Source organism: Sodiomyces alkalinus (assembly GCF_003711515.1).
Source record: "Sodiomyces alkalinus F11 unplaced genomic scaffold SODALscaffold_2, whole genome shotgun sequence".
Classification (NCBI taxonomy): domain Eukaryota; kingdom Fungi; phylum Ascomycota; class Sordariomycetes; order Glomerellales; family Plectosphaerellaceae; genus Sodiomyces; species Sodiomyces alkalinus.
Window position 1 is genome coordinate 1,587,952 of NW_021167080.1, and position 21,525 is coordinate 1,609,476.

General features: G+C 55.3%; 10 protein-coding genes across 10 annotated transcripts; 4 read left to right on the plus strand and 6 right to left on the minus strand.

The window, feature by feature from the left end:
- The first annotated feature begins 862 nt into the window (after window positions 1–862).
- Window positions 863–2,344, plus strand: SODALDRAFT_330027 (26S proteasome regulatory subunit rpn-8). Its single transcript, XM_028611102.1, has 3 exons — window positions 863–1,222; window positions 1,297–1,568; window positions 1,645–2,344. Exons 1-3 carry the CDS (start codon window positions 1,036–1,038, stop codon window positions 2,236–2,238), a joined length of 1,053 nt encoding a protein of 350 aa, XP_028468123.1. The 5' UTR covers window positions 863–1,035; the 3' UTR covers window positions 2,239–2,344.
- Window positions 2,345–2,467: 123 nt separating this feature from the next.
- On the minus strand, window positions 2,468–3,683 carry SODALDRAFT_93561 (hypothetical protein). The gene has a single exon (XM_028615799.1). It carries the CDS (start codon window positions 3,455–3,457, stop codon window positions 2,696–2,698), a length of 762 nt encoding a protein of 253 aa, XP_028468124.1. The 5' UTR covers window positions 3,458–3,683; the 3' UTR covers window positions 2,468–2,695.
- Window positions 3,529–5,198, minus strand: SODALDRAFT_330029 (Coproporphyrinogen oxidase). The gene has a single exon (XM_028611103.1). It carries the CDS (start codon window positions 4,947–4,949, stop codon window positions 3,909–3,911), a length of 1,041 nt encoding a protein of 346 aa, XP_028468125.1. The 5' UTR covers window positions 4,950–5,198; the 3' UTR covers window positions 3,529–3,908.
- Window positions 5,199–6,637: 1,439 nt separating this feature from the next.
- Window positions 6,638–7,049, plus strand: SODALDRAFT_271756 (microtubule-associated protein; the record flags this gene model as incomplete). Its single annotated transcript, XM_028607791.1, has 2 exons — window positions 6,638–6,727; window positions 6,828–7,049. 2 exons carry the CDS (start codon window positions 6,638–6,640, stop codon window positions 7,047–7,049), a joined length of 312 nt encoding a protein of 103 aa, XP_028468126.1.
- A 355-nt stretch (window positions 7,050–7,404) lies between these two features.
- Window positions 7,405–7,742, minus strand: SODALDRAFT_356290 (hypothetical protein; the record flags this gene model as incomplete). The annotated part of the gene is made up of 3 exons (XM_028613895.1): window positions 7,405–7,453; window positions 7,526–7,616; window positions 7,670–7,742. 3 exons carry the CDS (start codon window positions 7,740–7,742, stop codon window positions 7,405–7,407), a joined length of 213 nt encoding a protein of 70 aa, XP_028468127.1.
- Window positions 7,743–8,306: 564 nt separating this feature from the next.
- SODALDRAFT_330030 (phosphoglycerate mutase-like protein) lies at window positions 8,307–10,466 on the plus strand. The gene is made up of 2 exons (XM_028611104.1): window positions 8,307–8,832; window positions 8,943–10,466. The coding sequence occupies exons 1-2, from the start codon at window positions 8,434–8,436 to the stop codon at window positions 10,293–10,295; spliced, it is 1,752 nt and encodes a 583-aa protein (XP_028468128.1). The 5' UTR covers window positions 8,307–8,433; the 3' UTR covers window positions 10,296–10,466.
- On the minus strand, window positions 10,152–12,104 carry SODALDRAFT_330032 (geranylgeranyl transferase type-2 subunit alpha). Its single transcript, XM_028611105.1, has 3 exons — window positions 11,985–12,104; window positions 11,019–11,895; window positions 10,152–10,896 (listed from the first exon to the last, which is right to left on the minus strand). Exons 1-3 carry the CDS (start codon window positions 11,994–11,996, stop codon window positions 10,505–10,507), a joined length of 1,281 nt encoding a protein of 426 aa, XP_028468129.1. The 5' UTR covers window positions 11,997–12,104; the 3' UTR covers window positions 10,152–10,504.
- A 1,884-nt stretch (window positions 12,105–13,988) lies between these two features.
- SODALDRAFT_306493 (WD40 repeat-like protein) lies at window positions 13,989–15,949 on the plus strand (the record flags this gene model as incomplete). The annotated part of the gene is made up of 3 exons (XM_028609041.1): window positions 13,989–14,501; window positions 14,550–15,142; window positions 15,275–15,949. Exons 1-3 carry the CDS (start codon window positions 14,096–14,098, stop codon window positions 15,947–15,949), a joined length of 1,674 nt encoding a protein of 557 aa, XP_028468130.1. The 5' UTR covers window positions 13,989–14,095.
- A 681-nt stretch (window positions 15,950–16,630) lies between these two features.
- SODALDRAFT_271209 (hypothetical protein) lies at window positions 16,631–17,648 on the minus strand (the record flags this gene model as incomplete). The annotated part of the gene is made up of 2 exons (XM_028607757.1): window positions 16,631–17,348; window positions 17,452–17,648. The coding sequence occupies 2 exons, from the start codon at window positions 17,646–17,648 to the stop codon at window positions 16,631–16,633; spliced, it is 915 nt and encodes a 304-aa protein (XP_028468131.1).
- A 1,011-nt stretch (window positions 17,649–18,659) lies between these two features.
- On the minus strand, window positions 18,660–21,369 carry SODALDRAFT_321696 (mitochondrial carrier; the record flags this gene model as incomplete). The annotated part of the gene is made up of 8 exons (XM_028609645.1): window positions 18,660–19,176; window positions 19,270–19,305; window positions 19,355–19,482; window positions 19,553–19,599; window positions 19,673–20,493; window positions 20,706–20,913; window positions 21,019–21,099; window positions 21,207–21,369. The coding sequence occupies 8 exons, from the start codon at window positions 21,367–21,369 to the stop codon at window positions 18,660–18,662; spliced, it is 2,001 nt and encodes a 666-aa protein (XP_028468132.1).
- Between the last annotated feature and the right edge of the window lie 156 nt (window positions 21,370–21,525).

Here is a 21,525-nt window from a genome sequence, read left to right on the forward strand (position 1 = left end):
AGTACCTACGATTTCGGCTGTTCCTTGGTGCTCAACAGGGCAGGGGCCACTACTCCGGCGCTCCGTATTTCCGATGTCCGGAGCTCCGTTTCAGCGTACTGGATGGAAGGCTATTGGTGCTTTGTACACGTACCTTATGTTTTCGCTCGGTCGTCAGAACTTTCCAACTTTTTTTACCCACCTATTGGGGAAGTACCCTCTGCACCGAGGTTCGGGGCCATTCCAGCCCCACGGGATGAAGCGAACAGGCGGTCTTCCTTTGGTGGTGGCCATGGCCTTGTTGATTTCCCGTCCACTTATAATAAGTGTACATCGGGTATTCCCACGGCAAATCCGGCTGAACCCGATGGACACTTGGGAGGAGAACATGACTCCCGCCAACGGTCAAATGCTGAATCTTCTACTCTGTGAACACTGAATATAGTCAAACGGCATTGCAGATGTCAAATCCGTTGGCCGCCGTGGTTAGTAATGTCTGGTGCCTGGTGCGGCACGGAGGACGACTCCTTAGGTATTCGAAGGTTATGACTACGGTTTCCCCCACTCGACAACGACGAATATGATAAAAATAACAATAACAATGCATTTGTAACAAAACAATATCCAGATGGTTAAAGCAATTGCTAAACACGCAATTCTTGCAGTGTCTTTGTTGCTGATTTGCTTCGACGAGTTCGAGATGCGAGATGCGAACAAGAGAAAGGCATGTCACAGTGCGTCTGGACGCCCTAGCCACAGATTCATGTGCACCGCCATACCTCTCACGTGATATCGCGAGGCTCGAGCTTTAAGTGTACGAAGGGCTCTTGGCTGGACATCTGAGGCTAGACCCTTTCGGGAGCTCCTGCTCGCTCTGCACTCGCGCCAAAGGCAGCATCCAAGTTACGACACCCATCTCCATATCCCATCTTCAAACGAACCCTGCCGCTGTTCTGCCCGCCACCTTTTCCCCCTTCTTGTATCCCCGTGCATCTATTTCCGTGAAACCGCAGAGAAACATACTTCACTTAACGACTCACGGAAGACATTCCCACCATGCCTGCCACAACAGCAGAAACCCTATCTCTCGTCACCCGCAACGTCACCGTCGCCCCTCTCGTCCTCCTCTCAGTTGTCGACCACTACAACCGCACCGTCTTTAAGGGCTCCAAGCGCCGAGTGGTTGGCGTGCTACTAGGCCAGAACGATGGAACAAATGTGCGCGTATCCAACAGTTTCGCAGGTTAGTACGGGGCCGAGAACCTGTCGGGTTGAGCCGCCGGTCTCCTCAAAGGATACTGACAATGGCGTCATCAGTCCCGTTCGAGGAAGATGAGAAGGACCCATCGGTGTGGTTTATCGATCACAACTACGTCGAAAACATGAACGACATGTTCAAGAAGGTCAATGCGAAGGAGAAGCTGATCGGCTGGTACCACTCCGGACCGAAGCTACGGGCGTCAGATTTGGAAATCAACGATCTGTTCAAGCGATACACCCCCAACCCGCTGCTGGTCATTATCGACGTCCAGCCCAAGGAGGCTGGTGTGCCGACAGATGCTTATTTTGCCGTGGACGAAATCAAAGACGTGAGTAGTCACCTCTAATACTTTTTTTTTTTGTTGGAAGAATATACGTGCTTAACTTGCTTTTCTTCGCGTACAGGATGGTACAGCCACATCGAGGACGTTCGTACACACCCCTTCCATCATCGAAGCCGAAGAAGCTGAAGAAATCGGCGTGGAACACTTGCTCCGCGACATCCGCGACGTCGCCGTCGGTACCCTCTCCACCAGGATAACGAATCAACTCCAGTCGCTTCAAGGGTTACACCTCCGTCTGCGCGACATCGGCACTTATCTCCAGCGCGTGCTTGACGGAGAACTCCCCGTCAACCACGCGATTCTCGGCAATCTGCAGGACGTCTTCAATCTCCTACCCAACCTGACAACACTCAAGGGAAGCGCCGACACCTCCAAGCCTGCGGGCAGCGAGCTTGCGCATGCCATGAGTGTCAAGACCAACGACCAGCTTATGACCATCTACCTCAGCAGCCTGATCCGGGCCATCACTGCCTACCACGACCTGATTGAGAACAAGATCCAGAACCGGCAGCAACAGGAAGAGAACGAAGCGAAGAAGGAGGAACTTGCTAATGGCAGTAAGGATGAGAAGAAGGATGGTGCCTCTAGTACAGCGAATGGCGACGGCAAGGAGAGTTCTGACAAGGACAAGGAAGCCAAGGAGAAGAGGAAATAGAATGCCTCGGACACAGACTTTGGACGAGAGGAAAAGAAAAGGAGGCAAAAAGGAAAAAAAAACCCTGCCGAGAACGAGATGTGGCGTGGCCAGAGGGGGGGGGGGGATTGGCTGCGATTTTTCTCCCATAGAAGGCGGGTACACCTCTCCTACTGTCATGATATCATCATCATCCTTTGGCGTCGGGAAAAGGACATGAGGTTCGCTAGGCCGAGATGAACATTTTCTGCGCGGGCAAGCCTTCCTAAGCTGCACCGACCACACATGCCCTGTACAAGTGAATAGCATTGTTCTCTAACAAAGCAGTTGTCGGGTCATATGTTTCAAGCCCAGCGAAAAGTCCATCATGCCCTCATCCAGTTTAGAGTGCCCCTAGTTGCCGACTCTAGTCCGTGACCGAGAGCGTTATTATAATAAATCGACCCCCGGAACTCCTTTTAAAACGACGTCCCCTTCTTTACGTCGCCGCGACTAGCCCGGCCATCTCCTCCCTACCAGCCCGCCTCTCCACGGCATACCTCCCCATCACGTCCCCGCACCGCTCGGCGAGAAGACAGGCAAGCAAATGCTTACAACACGGGACATCGTCGGGGCGGCCACCCGGAGGGTCCAAGGCCATCCCGCCAAACGACCACTCCCCGTCAGTCCCGCCTTCAGTGGGCTGCCGGACCCCTGACCCTGCGACGTCAGACCACGTAGGCGGTAGGATTTCATCCGGAACGGGCGCGGAAGCGGAAGCGGAAGCGGAAGCGGGAAAGGCGTCGAAGGCAAAGTTGGCGCAGGAGCAGTTCCAGGCGTCGAGACGGACGAGGTATGGGGTCGTCACGGCGGGGTGAGGGTGGCGGTGCGCGTTTCGCCTGGGGTGGACTGAGGCTGCGGAGCGAACTAGGTAGAATGCCGCCTGCGGCTTTTCGGGTGAGCTTGGGGTTGGGTTGGCAGTCTTGATATCGGTAGGGGTTGTGTGGACGGCGGAGCTGGGTTCCTGGGGGATGATCCTGGTGACGAGGGAGTGGTCGAGGAGGTCCAGGGCCGGGAGGAGCAGGGTTGGGAAGAGGACGTGGAGGGTTGTGAGAAGAGCCCTGTGAGAAGGACGAAAGAGTTTTGGGAGGGATTGACTGGTGTGTTGATCTGTAGAAACCTCTTCTTCGGATACTGAGGAGGTTCCGATGGAGTTGATGAGGGATGTGAGGATGGTCCTAGGGGTAGGGAGTGTAGTCATGATGAGGGTATTAGACCCCTGGGAGCAGAGCCGTAGAATGTTATGCTTCCCATCCAATTATCAGCGTGTACCATAAATTATCCATATCATCAGAATGTTGTCGTTTTGGTCCGTGTACACAAGTCCGAAGGTCGAAGCAACATGAAGTCCCAGAGTTCTGAAAGTCGGAAAGCCACGCCGTGTTGGCTGTTTATGTACAGTGTAAACACGATCAAAATGAGACAGTGCGGTAGTTACACATATGACGCCGAACCAGCAGCCATTGTCCATGTCTATCCGAAGCACCCTCTCTGCCCGTATATCGTATATCCGCCCCGACTGAACCAGGTTGATAGATGGCTTTTCATTTTCCATGCAGTAGGTTATGTGAGGCTGGGTTAATGCTCTACTAAATCGTACATAGTACATAGGTGCGAGCTACGAGCTACGCACACATACACTCACTTCACACTCACACCCAGTCCTTGGGTGCCCTCAGTACATCTATCAGTTGTTGTTCCCGACTGTTGGGCTCCGGCTCATGCATGTACTTCCAAGTCGCCGTGAGCGGCAGACTCATCAAGATACTCTCAACCCTGGACCCCGGTGTGTTCAGGCCGAAGGCGGTACCCCGGTCGTGGACCAGGTTGAATTCGACGTACTTTCCACGCCGAATCTGCTGCCAGTCCTTCTCGGCCTCGGTGAAGGGCATGTCCTTCCTCCTCTCGATGATGGGCATGTAGGAAGGGAGGAAGGCCCTGAGGCAGTCCTGGACGAAGGCGAAGGAGCTCTCCCGGTCGTTCTCGGTGTAGTCGAGGTCGTCGAAGAAGATGCCGCCGACGCCGCGGCACTCGCCCCGGTGCTTGTTGTAAAAGTACTCGTCGCACCACTTCTTGAAGCGCGGGTAGTACGTCTTGTCGTGGGCGTCGCACACGTCCTTGATGGTCTTGTGGAAATGCACGGCGTCCTCCTCGAGCAGGTACGAAGGGGTCAGGTCGCAGCCGCCGCCGAACCACCAGGCATGCGGCGTGCCGTCCGGGTGCGACGTCTCGAAGTACCGGTAGTTGAGGTGCACGGTCGGGGCCATGGGGTTCTTGGGATGCAACACCATGCTCAGCCCGGTGGCGAAGAAGGGGAGCGAGTTGATGTTGTCGTCGAGGTGGAGGGTCTTGTGGTTGGCGCGCATCTTCGCGATCGCCGGCTTGGGGAGGCTGCCGTAGACCACGCTGACGCCGACGCCGGCCTTCTCGAAGACGTTGCCGTCTTGCAGGACGCAAGTGATCCCGCCGCCGCCCTCCTCCCGTTGCCACTCATCTCGGCGGAACTTGCCGCCGTCGAGCTTCTCGAGCGCCTGGACGATCTCCTGTTGCTGCTCCTTGATGAACTTCTCCATGCGCAGGCGCATCGGGCCCTCGGCGGTCACGCCTATTTGTTGCTTGGTTAGGTGATCGCGCTCGGCGAGTTTTGGGTTATCGCAGTACACAGGATCTGGGACAGCCTGTTCCAGCATCATGTCTCGTCAACGGAAACGCTCAAAAGAAGGAGGGGCAATGACAGCACTGGCTGGCAGTGGATGTGGATGCAGATGCGGATGTGGCTGTGGCTGTGGTAATGGCAATAGCAGTTCAAGTACCATTTTGTAGATCAGGGTCCCAGCGAGACCGAGGCTGACGGCGGTAATAAAGGCGTAATTGGGGGTATAAGAGGTCTTCTGGGCATTCAATTCAGGCTTTGTAGAACTAAAACGAGGTCGCGATGGCGGCGCATTCGAACGTAGACGAGGTCGGTGCTGGTAGGAACGAGCGACCCTCGGTTGGACAGAAAGCTGGGAAAACAGCTTCTGCCCGGATCTCCTGTACGCCATTCGGAAAGAAGAAAAAAAAAGATACGATATATAAGTACACCGGAAAATGGGATGTGGAGGAATCGAAAGGTTGCTGGACGACTCGATCAGATGATCGATGCCCACGCAAGAAACATAAGGCCACTTTTTTTTTTGCTGGGTGTTGTGGTGATGAGAAGACGAGGAGGAGATGGGTCTCGACTAAATCTGAGCCAGGGTAATTGAGATGGCGACAAATCAGAAGCTTGGGGTCGTCCCTGTTAGTGGGGGTGCAGCCGACGGGGACCACTGCAACTGTGAAGTGCGGATAGGTTAGGTATCGAGACAGAAAGGTACCTGGTTCTTGAAATAAGATGACGTGACTGCCGCAACTCCCCCTCTGAGGGGCGGTACTGCGAGAAGTGGTGAGAGCTCCAGCTTTAACCTGGAATACAAAAGATAAAACTCCAACTTTAACCAAGTATAAAAGCTATCTATAGTTGGTAAGCAATTTACTGAGTGCAGACATCCTTGTCAACCACAAAAAGACCAACCAGCACGTTTTCATGATGAAGTTCGATTATATAATCTATATATCTGCTGACACAAATCTCCACATAGTGCAAATCAGATGAAGGGCTACAAAGGGAGTACGGGGCCATATGAAATACCTAAGTGAGTATAGCATAAGGTAGGTACCTAAGAAGAACCGGAAACTGGAGGAGATATAATTCCGTATATAGTGCTCTGAGCACGGAGGCAGGACACTTGTATATTGAGGCGGGAAGACTGGAGGGAATTGCCTGGTGATCTCGCGTGACGCATACCGATGACCCTGGTTGTCAGCTGCTGGTCATCTGCCTCTCCTGGCCGTTTGATTCACCAGTGTATCTCCCCGAATAAAGGGAGTGTATGGATACCTGCGAGCACAGTGCAAAAATGCCCACCATCATACATACTCCGATACTCCGCATTCTGATAAGACTGTCATACCTTACCTTAGGTAAGGTAGCTTGGGATGGCACTTTGATAGGCGGGTACGGGAGTTAATTCCAAGGCAAGTGAAAATAAGTCATCAACCCCCCGCACTCGCTGGCTGCCTGGACATGGGGTCGGCCACCGCCTCCACCCACCCAACAAGGCGACAACCTTACCAAGCATCCCTCCCCTTCACGCACTCTCCCTAAGCTTCCCTCAAACCTTCCCCTCAACTTTCACTTCTACAAGCTTCGTCCCATCGCCTACCATCACCACGTCGCCGCAACACGATACTTAAACCTCGAACCTATCCCCCTGGTGTCTGCACCTTGCAACGTCGAGTCGTCGACTCTACCATCAACAAACTACTCCTCACGTCAAGCCAAGTCAACACCGCCATTATGCGATCCAAGTTCAAGGACGAGCATCCCTTCGAGAAGCGCAAGGCCGAAGCCGAACGCATCCGCCAGAAGTACTCAGACCGCATTCCTGTATGTCACGATAATAGTTTCGTCTGTCCTTTTTATATTCCTTCGTCCCTTTTGATCGTCGAATTATCCTAGCTGACTGAACCCCTTTTCTTCGAACTAGGTCATCTGCGAGAAAGTGGAAAAGAGCGACATCGCAACGATCGATAAGAAGAAGTACCTGGTCCCAGCCGACCTGACCGTCGGTCAGTTCGTCTACGTAATTCGCAAGCGCATCAAGCTCTCCCCGGAAAAGGCAATCTTCATCTTCGTCGATGAAGTCCTACCGCCGACGGCTGCCCTTATGAGCAGTATCTACGAGGAGCACAAGGACGAGGATGGGTAAGTCATACTCGACCATTATGGTGATAGGCGGCTGGCTCTCCTTGGGCGTAATCACGTGGTCTCGTCGTATTGGTCTCGTCGTATTCATTTTTGGTCATGAGAGCTAATTTGTGCTTGTGTCCCTAGCTTCCTCTACATCACCTACTCGGGCGAGAACACTTTTGGCAACTTTGAGACTGTTTGAAGTTCGTCACGAAGCTAATTACGCCCATAGTCTCTGGGACTGTTCTCGGCGTTCTGGGTTGCCCTTATGATTTATTGCTTAGAAATGGGTTACGGTTTCCATTCGGTTGAGGAACCTGTTTTTTTTTCTTTCTTTTTTTCTTTCTTTTCTTGACGGAGAGGTATAGGACCGGCTATGGTGGTGATGGGTTCGTTTGGGTCTGGTAGTGCACGGTCTGAGAACTGCAATGGCGGACTCGGCTCTTCGAATGCAGCCGAGTTTAGTTATTTGTCTCTTAACACGCTCTCTATCACCCCTTCGGTCCCGGCTTGTTGTGTCCCGGTGTCTTGGGCGAATTTGGCGACGGTTGTGTGTAAGTGACACGGGAGTAGTGTAAGTTGACGCCTCGATTATGTGGCTTGTCTTTTTGTTACCTTTCTAACGACCGACTCTGGGACTTGGGCCGACCGCAACGCCGCCATTGCGGTCATCAACACTAAAGGTACTGTTGGCCTGGCCTTTCCGAGACATGCTTTAAGAATCTTCTCACTCGTCGTCAAGATGAAAGCGTGGATCAAGGTACGCCTGCTGCCTGTATATTATAAGGGCCCTACCTAGAGTAGCGGGGAGCCCAGTCGGAACCATTATGTTCTTTCATCGTCGGGGGGACATTGGGGGCGAATCAAGTTCATTTCCATTCTTAGCGTTGAAGATCATGGCTTTATGCAGGTGTAATGGGATATCTTCTCGTCTTTCTCCTGTTCGAATTCACGTGTGTCCACGTCGACCGCCTACCTTAGGTACCTTACCTAGGTACACGAACGGACAAATACCTCAGGAGGAGTTCCCTCGGACTAAGAACCTGGACCTGGACCATGTACGCAGGCAGGTATATCTACCCCCCTGCAGTCGATGGTCCATATAAGGGTAATTGTCCATATACGAATACCTTACGCTAAGGTAGGTAGCACGACTTCTATTATTGTCCGCTGACAAAAGTGACAGCCACTCGGCGAATTTCCTCACACACGTGGGCAAGGAAGGAAGTCTCGACAACGAGTCTAGGACGTCCAACGAACACAACCTCAACCCCATCTTCTTCATCCATCTCTTACCACGAGAAAAAGGCGAACTGAACTAGCCCGGGGCAGAATGGAGAAGCTCTCCACTCGTGGGGATAATATAAAGTGAAATATGGATGGCTTCGTTTAGAAGAAAGCCCATGTTCGGCTCCCCTTGGGCAACCTTCCTCATCGCCGCACCGGTTCTGCTTTTCTTCGGACTCCTGGTACTTCTCGTCCTCCAGACAGAGCACACCATGTCCACTACTCTCTTTCCCAAGGTTCAGTCGCTTCTGGCGACCATCGCTGCCATTTCCGGGTTCGGATCTGCCGCTTCGGCACAGTCGGTCGACGTGAGCTGGTACCCTCCCGCTCAGTCGCAAATCAACCGCAACTTCACCCAGCTGCTGCACTCCGAGGGGACCTGGGGCTTTATTTATGACTCGTCCGAGACCCCCGACGGGGAGTATGGGACGTACAACTGGTGCAATATGCCCCATGTGAGGAAGACCGAGTACGTCAAGCCGTCACACGAGTACGAGTTGCAGTACGTTGAGCTGGTAAGCTACAGGTTCCCTAGGCCCCTATTGAGTGTTGTGATGTCTTCCCACATGTTCATTACATCACATGTTCGCCTTCTCACGCATATCGTATATTCCCCCTTGTCCAGATCCACCGCCATCACAAACGGACTCCGTACTCGTCCAACGCGTTTCCCGTCGAACCCTACCGGTGGGACTGCGACGAGCAAGGGCTCTTCTACTACGGCGAGAGTCTCGACGGCACCCAGCACTCGGCCCGTACTTATTGGAAGGTGTACATCTCGCCCGTCAACCCTTTCGTACCCTCGGGTTGGATCGGCACCTGCCAGTTCCCCCAGATCACCACCGAAGGGCTCGACGATTCGTACGTCCACGGTGCAGACCTCTTCCAAGTCTACCATGACCTCCTCGGCTTCCTCCCCGGCCGTGACGACGAGGATTGGCCGACCAAGGTCAAGTACCGCGTCACGAACAACCAGATCACCAGCCAAGTAGCCGGTCTCCTGATCAGGGGCATGTGGGGTGACGCTGCTGCCGACCGCATCGGACTCGCCATCCAAGCCTCCGCCGTCGACAGCCTCGAACCCAGGTACAGCTGCCCCGCCGGCTCCTCCCTCTTCAACCGCATCCGTTCCCGCGACAACCCCCGATGGGCCGCCCACCTCCGTGCCGCGGGGGACCTGTACACCGTCCTCGACGACCTCGCCGGCGTGCCAGCCGACAACGAGGGGTTCCACGCCTCCTTCGATCCGTACTACGACAACCTGTCGGCGCGCCAATGCCACGGCAAACCGCTGCCGTGCAAGCTCCTCGTCGAGGGGGACGGGGACGGGGACGGGGACCAGGACCAGGACCAGGACGAGGACCCAGGGCAGCAGCAGTGCATCACGCAAGACCTCGCCGACACGGTCTACCGCATCGGAAACTGGGAGTACTCCCACATCTACCGCGACAGCCCCGAAACCCTGGCCGCCAGCGCCGCCACCTACGGCGTCTGGCTTGCCGAGCTGGCCGCCCACCTGCGCGACGTCGTCGACGGCCGCCGCCACGACGACGACGACGACGACAACGGCAACGCCATCTACTACCACAACATCGCCCACGACGGGTCCGTCTCGCGCCTGCTCTCCTTCCTCCAGCTCGACACCATGGTCTGGCCCGGCATGGGCGCCGAGGTCGTCTTCGAGCTGTACCGGAAACGAACCGGCGATGCCGCGCCTTCTTCCTCTGTTTCTTCGTCGCCGGCTCCCACCTCGGGCTGCTGCGGCGGCAGCAGGCCTTCCGCCCGTACCACTCGGAGAGAAAACGAAAGCGAGAGCGGGTGGTACGTGCGCGTGCTGTTTGGCGGACAGCTCTTCAAGTCGTCCAGTCCGACACTGGGTCTCTTGGACATGATCCCTATCGAGACCCTCCTGGCCTACTTTGATGGTTTGGTCGGGGAAAACGCCAGTTTGGTCAAGGAAAACTGCGGCTTCAGGTAGAGGGACGAGAGTGAGAGGCCCATCACCATCCATCCGGTTTACACGAGATGTTTGGGAGAGAAGTTCCAGGTCGATTTACGAAGTTGGTAATCTCTATGTAGCAGTGGCATAATGGCGCCACTGGGTTTCGTATACAGACTATCGTAATGCCTGCTTGCCTGTCCTTGATAACCCTAACCCGTCATTCATATCATAAAATTTCGTCACCATCACCGGGAGGGGCTCAAACCGATGTCCTTCTCGAAAGCATCCCATCTGCCCTTGCGCATGGGATCCGATGCTCTTAGCTTGGCCAGCAAGGTAGCCAACTCACCCCTTTCCTCCGCGGTCGTCTCTCGGTCCTCGAGCCGGGCAATGGCCAAGATGTGATCTATGAGCGCTTCGAACGCAAGCTTGATGTCCTCGTCGTAGTCCTCGAGCAGGTCCTTGATGTACTCCACCTCGTGACGCAGTATGGAGACCTCATCGGCGGACGGTAGGTTGGGGGCGATGGCCAGGCGGCTCGATGCGGAGGTGATGTTGGAGACAAGGAACTGGTGATAATACCAGCAGGACTGGTCTTCGGGGCCGACATCTAGCGCCCGGCGAATAAGGCTGAATTCTATTGTTTTTGGTGTTGGCAATGGAACGGTCTTCGTCGGAGGGGGGGTTAAAGCCCGCCGCCGTTGATGCTCATGCTACAAACGTAGGGTTCATGCCCTGTTCTTGGGTCATAAGACGTACCGTCATCTAAAAATGCGCGTCGCTCCGCATCCCCGGCGCCGCGCTCGGTCAGTAGCTGGGGAATGAGACGGCCGCGGTAATGCCAGGCGGAGAAGTTGGACAGGCCGCTGCTGATCTTTTGCTGGGTGTAGGCGAACTCGGCCTCGGCCATGCTGGCACCCGCGAGGGCGGGGCTTTCGAGGTTGGAGACGACGTGGCGGCGGTAGCCCCAAGCGTGGAAGTTGCGTTGGTCTTTGTTAAGCATCATGCCGACGAGGCCGAGCTCCTCCTCCCAGATGCGGCGGGCGACGGGGGCCGGGAGGAGATTGATGGCTTGCTGGAGGAGCCAGAGACGGTAGTTCCAGATCCAGTAGCATTTGGGGTTGGCGCGGATTAAAGGGAAGGTAAACTGGAGCTCGGAGCGGAGGGTCTTGTCGGGGTCGGTGGCAGGGTCGGTGGCAGGATCGGTGGCAGGATCGATGGCTGGGTCAGGCCTCGTACCACTCGGCCCACTCGGAGGCGGACATTGGGACGCGGGGTCTGGACGGGTCACGGCCGAGGACGAGGGCGACGATGCGGCGGATGACGGTGATGGTGTGGTAGGAGCCCAAGAAGTCCCGGGCGGCGCCGATGGCGAGGGACCAGGCGAGTGTCTTGAGAAGGAGCCACAGGTTAGGCAGCGCCTGCGGACGTTCCATGCTGTGTAGTGCTCAGGGTTGCGGGAGAGGACTTCGGCGGTCAGGGCCAGGACGCTTGGGTCCGCGAATGCGGGGGACGGGTAGGGGGATGCGTTGAGGGCGAGGAGACGGGAGTCGAGGTCGCGGTATACGGCGATCTTTTGCTTGTCGGCTTCGCGCTGGGCTGGAGTGCGGATGCGGATGGTTCGAGCCACACCGTGCTACAACGGAAGGGGAGAAAGATGAGAGACTGGACAAGGCGGAGGGACTATGCAAAAGAAAGGGAAGCAGGGAGTAACTAATTGCTCACGCTACTGGCCATCTTAGACAAGAAGGAAGGGGGGAAAAGACGAGGGGGTGGCTTGGACGCGAGTCCGCCGGGGCGAGAGATTCGTTCCGGGCGTCGGGTCCAAGTATTTCGAAGGGGTTGATTTGTTGATTCGGAACTTGGGTTGTAGCGTTGGGACGTGAGCTCGGAAAGATGATCTCAAGAATGGCTTCCGATGAAACGGTGGAGGGGGACTAAGGTAGAGAGGTCGCACGTATCTGTATGGACGCGAGACAGGCGGGAGGTTGGCCTCGACGACGTCGACGATGGTACCGGTACAGGTACGTACAGAGTATATACAGTATGGATACTGCCCTGCACTGTCTGCAGATGTGTCCACCGGTCTTCTGACTGTTCAAAGCTAACGGATTTTGACGCCGCTGTCCTGGAGAGTGGCCCAAGCTCTGGTACCTCCTTTCCAGCTGGGGTACCTACAAATACTTCGTGCTGGTACCAGGTACGTACGACATACTTCGTGCATCAACGTCTTCCGTTGGCCTCAACACCAAGAAGATTTGGATATTTCTCGCGTACCGATAATTATCTAAGGTACCTACCTAAGGTAGACTGCTGCCGAGATACTCGAGTATTGGAGTCTACTGTTTCCTTCGCTTCAACACATAGTTCAACGCATTCAAATTCAAAGCACTTTCTCTCTTGCTCCGTTTCACACCACGCAAACACAAGGACAACCCAGGTGATGACAACCGTTCTCACGCTGCGGGCTCCAGAATTGCCCGTCTGCACTACCCTAGGTGCTTATAAGGTAACCCTTGGCTTGTTTGCCTTTCACTATCGGTCATGGCTAACCCAGATCTCCAGAGTGCTATCCCCCGAGAGGGGCCGTGTTTGACGTTTAAGTCGGCCATCTGTTGTAGAGATGGGTCCCTCTACCTACCTATGAATCCCCCCCTTTATCTACGGTAGCCGTTCCTCTTTTTGAACCCAAAAAGAAGGGAAGGAAGACTCGACGTCCTCTGTCTTTTCTTCACACCTGACATGTGACTCAGTAAGGTATTGGGAAGGCACTACCTGGGGAGCGAGGTGCGAGTCGATTGAGCAAGTCCCGGCCAGCTAGGAGGGAGTCGCTCCTTCCGCTAGCGACTCGCCCTCTCGTATTCTCTCCATCGTCATCTTCTTTTGCCTTCCAGGGTCTCTCTCCCTCTTCATATGCATCCGTCCCCGTTCCGTCATCTCTCTGCTCGCTTTATTTACGTTATCGTTTCCCGTCGAGTTCTTCATGTTAACTCTCCAGGCCAACTTGTTGGATGGTTCATATCGCTATCGCCATTCATTCCTTGGCGCCTCTGAGCCCTCGAGTTGATCCAGTCATTCTTTCACCGTAGAATCGGAATACCGAAGCCCTTGGAGGCCTTACTCTCATACTTATCAGATCACAGTTGAGGCCGTTCCAAGTTGTTGCATTCAAACCCGCCACGCCCACCAGCTCCCGTAACACACGCACACACACACACACACCTTGTTGCACTTCGACTTGCAGCACTAGCTGGGAGGCTAGAAGAGCCTCAAACGCGAGACTTGGACCGGGGGTCTGATATCTAGTTTGCAAAATGTCTCGTAGGCGCCGCGGCCGCCTCTTTTCGAGATTGTTTCGTCCCTCTGAAAGGCCCCCAGACAGTCCCGGCGATTCTGGCTACGACTCCCCCAGTCAGCTGTCCCCCGATAAAGATGACAACTTTCAGTCTGGACAGCGGAGCGTCACAAGCTCCCCGACTTTTCGCGGCGACTCTCCCTCTACCTCTACCTCTCCCTCTCCCTCTGCCGGCGACGGGGACTCGGATTCCGGCGAATCGGACTCTGGCGAAACTTCTCGGCCGCCAGTCTCTGCGACCACGCGGCCTTCTTTGCCGTCGTCGACGTCCACTCCCTTCATGCCATTTTCTTCCAGCCCTCGGACTCCGCTAGGCACTCCCAGGCCGAAGTCGAGTTCCGGCCTCCCACGACCTCGGCCTTCAAGCTCGTTGTCACTGCCGGATCGATTCATTCCCAACCGGGAGCTCAGTAGTCCTTCGTCCAACACGTTATCCAGCCCGTCGTCCGTCAGGCACCGCACCGCCACCCCCGTTTTATTCATGACACCATCTAAGAGACTCCTGCGACATCGCGGCACTGCCCCTGACCCCTTTGTCTTCCACTCAACGGCCGTTGTGCCGAAAGCCCATCACTACTACCCCGTTATCCCAAGAGGCGGTAGGCCTTCTCTGAGGAGATACGTCGACGATGGTTCCGGGGGCTTTCTTCGAAGCGGCACCAACGCGCCGTTTCTCCCTTGTCATTTCCCCAGCGCCGGTCAGAAGTTCTTCGAAAATGCTGATAAATATGAAAGGCGTCTCGCTACTGCTCTCGAAATCGACCCGGCTGCCAGGACTTTGAGCTTTGCCCACCAACAGCAAACGAAGACGGACTTGCTGGACACCTTGACCCAGGCTAAGACGAGATGGAATGGTACCGAATGGGTGAACCCTGGTCCTGATAATCGTACACGGCGAAGAAGACGCAGCCCGCTTTCCCAGCACCCTTTTCGAGTCCTCGACGCCCCCTTCATCCGGGACGACTACTACTCCTCGATCCTGGCGTACTCGGCTACGTCCCAGACGCTTTTTATCGCACTTTTCGACAGGGTGTATGCGTGGCCCGAGGGCGCCGAAGGAGATGTTAAACGAGTGTATACCGCACCCCTTGGTGCCTGGGTGTTTTCGGTTGCCGTTTCTTCGTATGGAGGCGGCAAATCCATCCTAGCAGTCGGCTGTTCGAACAACCAGGTTATACTCGCGTCCCCCGCAGAGACTCTTCCTCGCTTCGAGGTCCTAGTCCCGGCCCCTGTACATTGCGTTAGCTGGCGGCCGACATCAACGCTGCGGCGCTCTAAGCACCCCTCTGACCCTCCCAGACAGGTCAGAACTGAGGACTTGCTTGTCGGCACTAGCTACGGGATCATCTACTACTATGTGGTCGAATGGCCCCATGCTTGGGAAGTCGAGCGTGACAACTGGTCGGGTGCTGTCTCCATGGTGTCGCGGATTGTCATCCATACGGACAAGATCTGCGCCATTGTCTGGTCACCCGATGGCCAGCAGTTTGCCTCTGGCGCGAACGATAATCTGTGTTGTCTCTTCGAAGTAAGCAATGTACTGCCCGAAACGACGATGACGACGACGACGACGCAAAGGGCCGACGGCGACCGCTCATCCTCGTCGACGGTGCGGCGCCATCGAAGACGCTCTACTAGCCGAGTTGAGAGTTTGGAGGAGACGTCGCATGCGGCGGCTCTGAGGGATGAAAAAGGTCTCGACGGCGACGGTTTCGAAGACGAAGGTTTCGTAGACGCAAGCTTCGAGGACGAGGTTTTCGCAGCTCCAACGGCGAAAGAAACGGTAAAGCTCGTGTTGCCGGGCTCGGAGAAGCAGTGGTGGCCCCACGACGCTGCCATCAAGGCCATTGCCTTCTGTCCCTGGCAGGATGGTCTGGTCGCCACGGGAGGCGGCGCCGAAGACCGATGCATCTACTTCTTTCATACCCGATCCGGCGCCGCCCTGGCCACCATCGCCGTGGGAGCTCAGGTCACGGGGCTGGTCTGGTCTCGTACCCGGCGTGAAATCGCGGCGACCTTGGGTTTTACCAATCCGGAGCGCCATCCCTACCGCATCGCCGTCTTCAGCTGGCCCGAGTGCAGACTGGTCGGGGCGATCCGGCGCGAGGCTGACTATCGAATCTTGTGCGCCATCCATTTCCCCAGCCAAGGGCAAAAGGACGGGCCGTTGTCTGAGGATTGCATCGTCGTGGCTTCATCGACTCACCAAGTCGAGTTCTACAACTTGTGGGAGGCGGGCGGACGGAGGGCGGTAGGTGGCCAGGGCTGCTTGGGTGGAAGTGATATTCTCGAAAGCATAGAAGGCATCGAGAAAGAGGGAGACGTCATTCGTTAGCTAGCTCGCATGAAGTGGTTCAGAAGGTCGATAAGGCGTTTCGAGAGCGGTGTTTGCTCTTTTTGTATTCGAAAAGGGCTTACATCGTGGGCGCGAGAGCGGGTTTGCGTTTGAATTTGTGGCCACAACGAACGCTTGTACTAGAGAACGGTATCCTATCATACATGCATTAGACACCGACTCTCTCTGCCTTCCCCTCTTCTCCTTATTGTACTGTTTTGACCGTAGTGGCGCAATTGTAAAGACCGCCCCTGAAAAGGGGGGGTTTAATATTCTCGACATCTTTGCGAAAGACGTAGGTACATAAAAAGAAGTGCCATATTACCGCCCATTTCCCATTTGTAACGCCCGTCTTCGGTGAATAACTAGAGGGGAAATCGTGTAATGAAGTTATGCGGAGGAGAGCAACCGCCAACGTGTCCCGATTTTTATACATGCGTTGGAAATAACAGACCGGACGCCGTAGACAAGCTGTAGTGCGCGCGTGTTCCATGTGTGTGTATCCCAGGAATAAGAGCAGCCCATAGAAAGATGGTTGTAGAATGGCGACAAGTCTTTCAAAAAAAGGAGCACTTTGAGAGTCGTCATCACCGTCTGTCTCTTAACAGGACCACACCCCCAGCCCTCCCGTCATCCTCTTCTTTTTTTTTCTTTTCTTGATTTCTTCTTCCCCCGCACGTCTCACTTCAGAATGGCTATGAGGAGCACAAGTATGATAATGAGGGCAATAATGGTGGCCATCTGCTTGCTCTCGCCCGAAGCGCGGGCGATGCGGCCCAGCGAGCGGCGGGCGCGGTCCAGGCGGCCCTGATGGCGGTCGGTGGCGGCCTCGACGTCGTCGAGCATGGCGACGTGGGCGTCGAGCTCGTCGCCGATCTGCATGGAGAGCTCGCGCTGGCGGCCGATGCTCTCGCCGAGGCGGTCGAGGTGCTCGTCCTGGTCCTCGAGGATGCGCGCGTGGTAGGCGTGGACCTGCTGGTTGTCCATGGTGCCGGCGACGTCGCGGTAGCCCTCCCCGTCGGCGGAGGGGTCGTCGCGGTAGGGCCCGAAGAGGGCGGCGCGGTCCGGGTCGTCATCTGGCGGCGGGAGGGGGGAGGAGGATTTGGGGCCCGGGAGCGGGGAGTCGGAGAAGCGGACTACTTTTGTGGTGGATGGTGTTGGGGTTGGGGCGGAGGCGGGGGCGGAGGCGGGGGCGGAGGAAGAGGAGGAGCGGAGGTTGGCTTTGCGGGGTTGCGGTTTGGTGGATTGCGCGTGGGCGAAGTCGGGGGCGAGGGAGGCGTCGTTTGGATGGCGGAGGGTTTTGGTGGTTTGGGCGGAGGTGTCGCCTTGGAATTTGGAGCTGAGGTCGGCGAATTGCTTTTGGAGCGAGGGGAGGGCGTCGGCGATGGTTTGAGCGGCGCTAGAGGAACTGCGTTAGTGTCGAGAAAGAGTGGCCGAGTGGAGAAAGGTCGAAAGGAAGAGAAACAGGCATTAACAAGAAATGAAAAGAGGGAAAGCCGAACCTGTCGTCACCATTTTCAGTTAACCTCTTTTGCTCCTCCTGCAGTGCTTCGAGTCCCTCGCGGAATTGATCAAGGGAGCGACTTATGTGGCCATCCTGCGTGTCATTATCGAGGTTGAGGGACCGGGCACGTTCGCGCTCAAGGAGAGAGAGTTTGATGTGGTCGGCAAGAAGGAAGAGCTGGTTCGGTTTGGACATGGTGGACAGAGAGATGAAGACGACGGGGGGAGACGGAGACAACTGGCGGCAGTCAGGCTATAGTGCCGGTAGCCCCCTCTAGATGCCGGGGAAGATGAAGTTAAAGCGAGAGACAGAGACAGGGAAAAAAAGAGAAGAGAAAAAAAGAAAAAGGAAACGCAAGTTCTGGGTTTTCACAGACGACCGCGCTGAAGAGTGAGTGGTTGGGCAAAACGATGACGGAGTGTAGAATATGATGTCGTTGGTCCATTGGTGAGAGGTGAGACGACGGGCGACGTCTCAGTCGGCGGGTTGATGGGGGATTGATTACAGGTACCTGTACCCGTACCCAGCCCATCCATCCAGTTGGGACGAGCCAAAAGGTACGGTAACCCCACCTTCATAAGGGGAAAATGGAAAGAGGAATTACCAAGGTCCTGATTAAAGGCATAGAAAGTATAGGTACATTAAGGTAGTACGGAGTATCGAGACAAGTGTCACACCAATGTAGAAGAGCGAAGAGCAGGTTCCCTGAGGTGGTAAGGAAGGCACTTGGATATAGAATACAAAGTACTACAATGTAAAGAAAAGGCCGACTTGCATTAGTTATCTCTCCTGTGTTGAGACCTGATCCGTGTCTTTGCTTCCTCCCTAAGGTACCTATTCACGCGTGTGTGGCCTTAGTAAGTGCCTCTAATACGGCTACACTGACATGATCCCGTAGAACCCTCCCCCCTTATGCTGACAAAAAAAGCATGTACACAACCCTCATGAGTGTTGGGTTGCGACTTGAATCTTGACGATGAGCTAAAACCGCCTGGCAAGTATAAGTCCCGGCGAAAATATAAAAGGAATTAAAAAACGGCCTCGCCATGCACTTGTCCCCTTTTTTGTAAACCCCCTTCTGTCGTGCACCCCATAGTCCCCTGATTCCTAAATGCCTGAGCCACCAACTGCCAGTTCGCAAGTGTCGACCCTTGCAACATTGTGTTGTAGGTTCGTGGTTGTCATCTGCATCCTGCTGTAGATGTTTTACGCAAGATGGAGAATACGTTTGGCGTTTTCGTAAACCACCCAGGTGATGCTCAGAGCGGGTGCCACTTTGAGCAGGTTCGGGGCGAGACCCTTGTACATGCCCCGAACGCCCTCGTTCTTGATCGTCTTCCGCGCGACGTCCACAATACCGGTGTATGTGGCCGGGTGCATGGCCGTCCCCTGCGTCTGGAGACGAGTCCGGAACACGTTGAGCGGGTACACCACACAGGCTCCAAAGGCACCGCTGGTGGCGCCCATGATGCCGGTCACGATGTTGCCCGGTTGTATGTCTTCTTCGTGGACGCCTCTGCGCTTGGCCATGTATCCGCTGTACGACGCCTTGAGGAACTCGAACGTACCCATGTCGATGGCGCTGTAGGGAAACATGCCCAGGAGACCCATGGTAACGCCGCGGTAGGCCGCCCGTACGCCCCCGGTTTTCCACATGTTCTTGGCCGTGTCGATGACAAGCGCGTTACCCGTTAGCCCGCCCTCGACGGTAGATGTCTGTAGCCTGTTTGTCGGGAGTTAGCGAGCTGGATATGCGGAAAGCAGAAGGGACACAAAGTGAGAGTGAAGAGCGCAATGGGCTGTGGATGTGCCCTACCGAAACTTCAATGTATCGACCGGGTAAACACTGAATCTAGGAAGGGGGTCAGCGAACCAGTCGAATGCCAATTCATGCTGCGGACAATACGAACTGGGCGATCATGCCAGCAACACCGCCGGCAATATATCTAGAGTAACCGCTAAGCTCCTTGGGGTCACCGTGACCCTCCAATGTGGAAAGAGCACGCTTGGCTGCCTCATACGACCCGAACTACAAAAGAGACCGACAGTCAGGGCCCAAGTTCAGATATTTGTCTTCGTCTTCGGAATACGGAACGAACCTTGATAGCACTCTCAGGCATAATTTTGATGACGTTCAGACCGTTTCCTAACAATTGCATGTTAGCACGCTCCTAGAACCCAAGGGTGGAACGTTTGTGGTAAGGTGGCACGGTACTCACCCGCAAACAGACTCCGAATACCACCGGCGCGCCAGAGTTCTCTGAAGCCATCGCCAATTGGCTTGCACGCGTTGTACAGCGCCAGCAGAGGGCGGCCCTTCTTTAGCGCAGCGACAGCCGTATCGGCTCTCGGAGTCGTATTGACGAGGAGATAGACCTTTAGGCGGTCCAGGGGTGCTGTGGCAGTGCGCGAGAGACCGCCGGCCGCGGCCCCCGCAATAAAATAGCCTGGTTCCGGGAGGTAATCCGTCAGCCAGCTTTTCTTGGTGCGGCCCCGCGAGCCTTGCTCCTCTCCTATCAATGCTGTGCTGCTGCTGCTTGTGTCCGATGAATTGGCCGCGCTGTCCCGCTCGAGGGCGTCGCACACAGGTCCTGCCAACTCTTGCTCGTCCAGGATACACTGTATGGCAGCTAGGTCCCTGAGATCCATCTTGTCCGGTTGGCTGGCATCGGGTGCTGTGAACTCTCGGAACTGGTTCGCCGCGCGCATGTCTCGGTCGGAAATAAGGGAGTGTTCGTAGCTCGGCGGCGGCGGGATCGGTGCGTTTGAAGACGACGGAGATGACGGAGATGACGAAGACGACAGCAACGGCGGAGAGACGTGCGCAGAAGAATTCGGAATGTAGTGCAGAGAAGCGATCCGCAAGAGAGATCCAAAAAAGGTGTCTAGGAAGAAGGCGGTCGTACCTGAGCCTCGAACTACCTCCTCTGATACCATCGACTCGCCCTCTGCCGTGAGGGTGACTATCGACGAATAGTACTTAAGTATGTCTTGTAAAGGAACATCGCCATTATATACCGGCATGAACAAGAGGAAGTCCCTGTAAATCGCAACCCAGGCATGTGGTTAGCACTTTCAAAATTCCATCAGAATTCCACCTAGCATCTGGAAACACAAGAGGAATAGCAGTGGGGAGCGGGTAGGTCGGTAAGACGCAGGGCAGAGCACGATGTCAAACGCGTGCAAGCAGCCGGCGGCTTGGACAGGCAAAGCTCGAAGCTTCCACAAATAGACAGGAAAGAGGTCACCTACCGCCATTCTGTGAAGGTGATATATCCGTCGTTGTTCAGATCGATCTCGCTGAAGAAAGCGTCCAGCTTCCGGGCCGGTATTGCCATGCCGGCCTTCTTAAAGGCAGCCCGCATCTCCTCCTTATCGAGCTTGCCATTCCCGTCATGGTCGATCGCGCTGAATAATTGGAAAAGTTCTTTCTCGGTGTGCTCGACGAAGACCCGAAACTCTATGAGATACGACAAATAGCGTCAGTCAGTGGACGCAGTGCGGCTCGAGTTCGCAAAATTCGGAGGACTGAGAGACAAAAGCAGCGCCACAGAGATATACGCACCCTTATAGTCGATCTTGCCATCCGAGTTGGTATCTACCATGGCCATAATCTGACGTAGCATCACGTCGGCATTTTTCATGGCTGTAGCGCAGAAGAATTAGCATTCCGGGGTCAGGTCGACAGAGCCAAGGTCAGAGAGAGGAGACCGGAAAGTCAAAGGGAAAGACGAAAACAAAGGAAATACTGACGGTGGTCAATCTTCTTGAGCCCCGTCTTCAGGCCCTTGAAGTCCAAGTAGCCGGAACCCTGGGTGTCGAGCCGTCTCCAGAGATCCTCGACCCTCTTGTCCCTCTGGTTCTGCGACTCCCCCAGCTTGGCCTCCAGGCCAGCTACGAGTGTTGTTACCCCCATTGTGGCGGCGGCATCAGACGACGATGATCGGCTGGTCGCAAGTCGGGTTTCGGCCGAGAATGCATGGGGTAAAAAGAGCGTATGGATGGGTGTAGGGGGCAGGTCACGACGATATCGAGAAAGACATGCTTGACGTTCGTCTGGGTGACCGAGAAA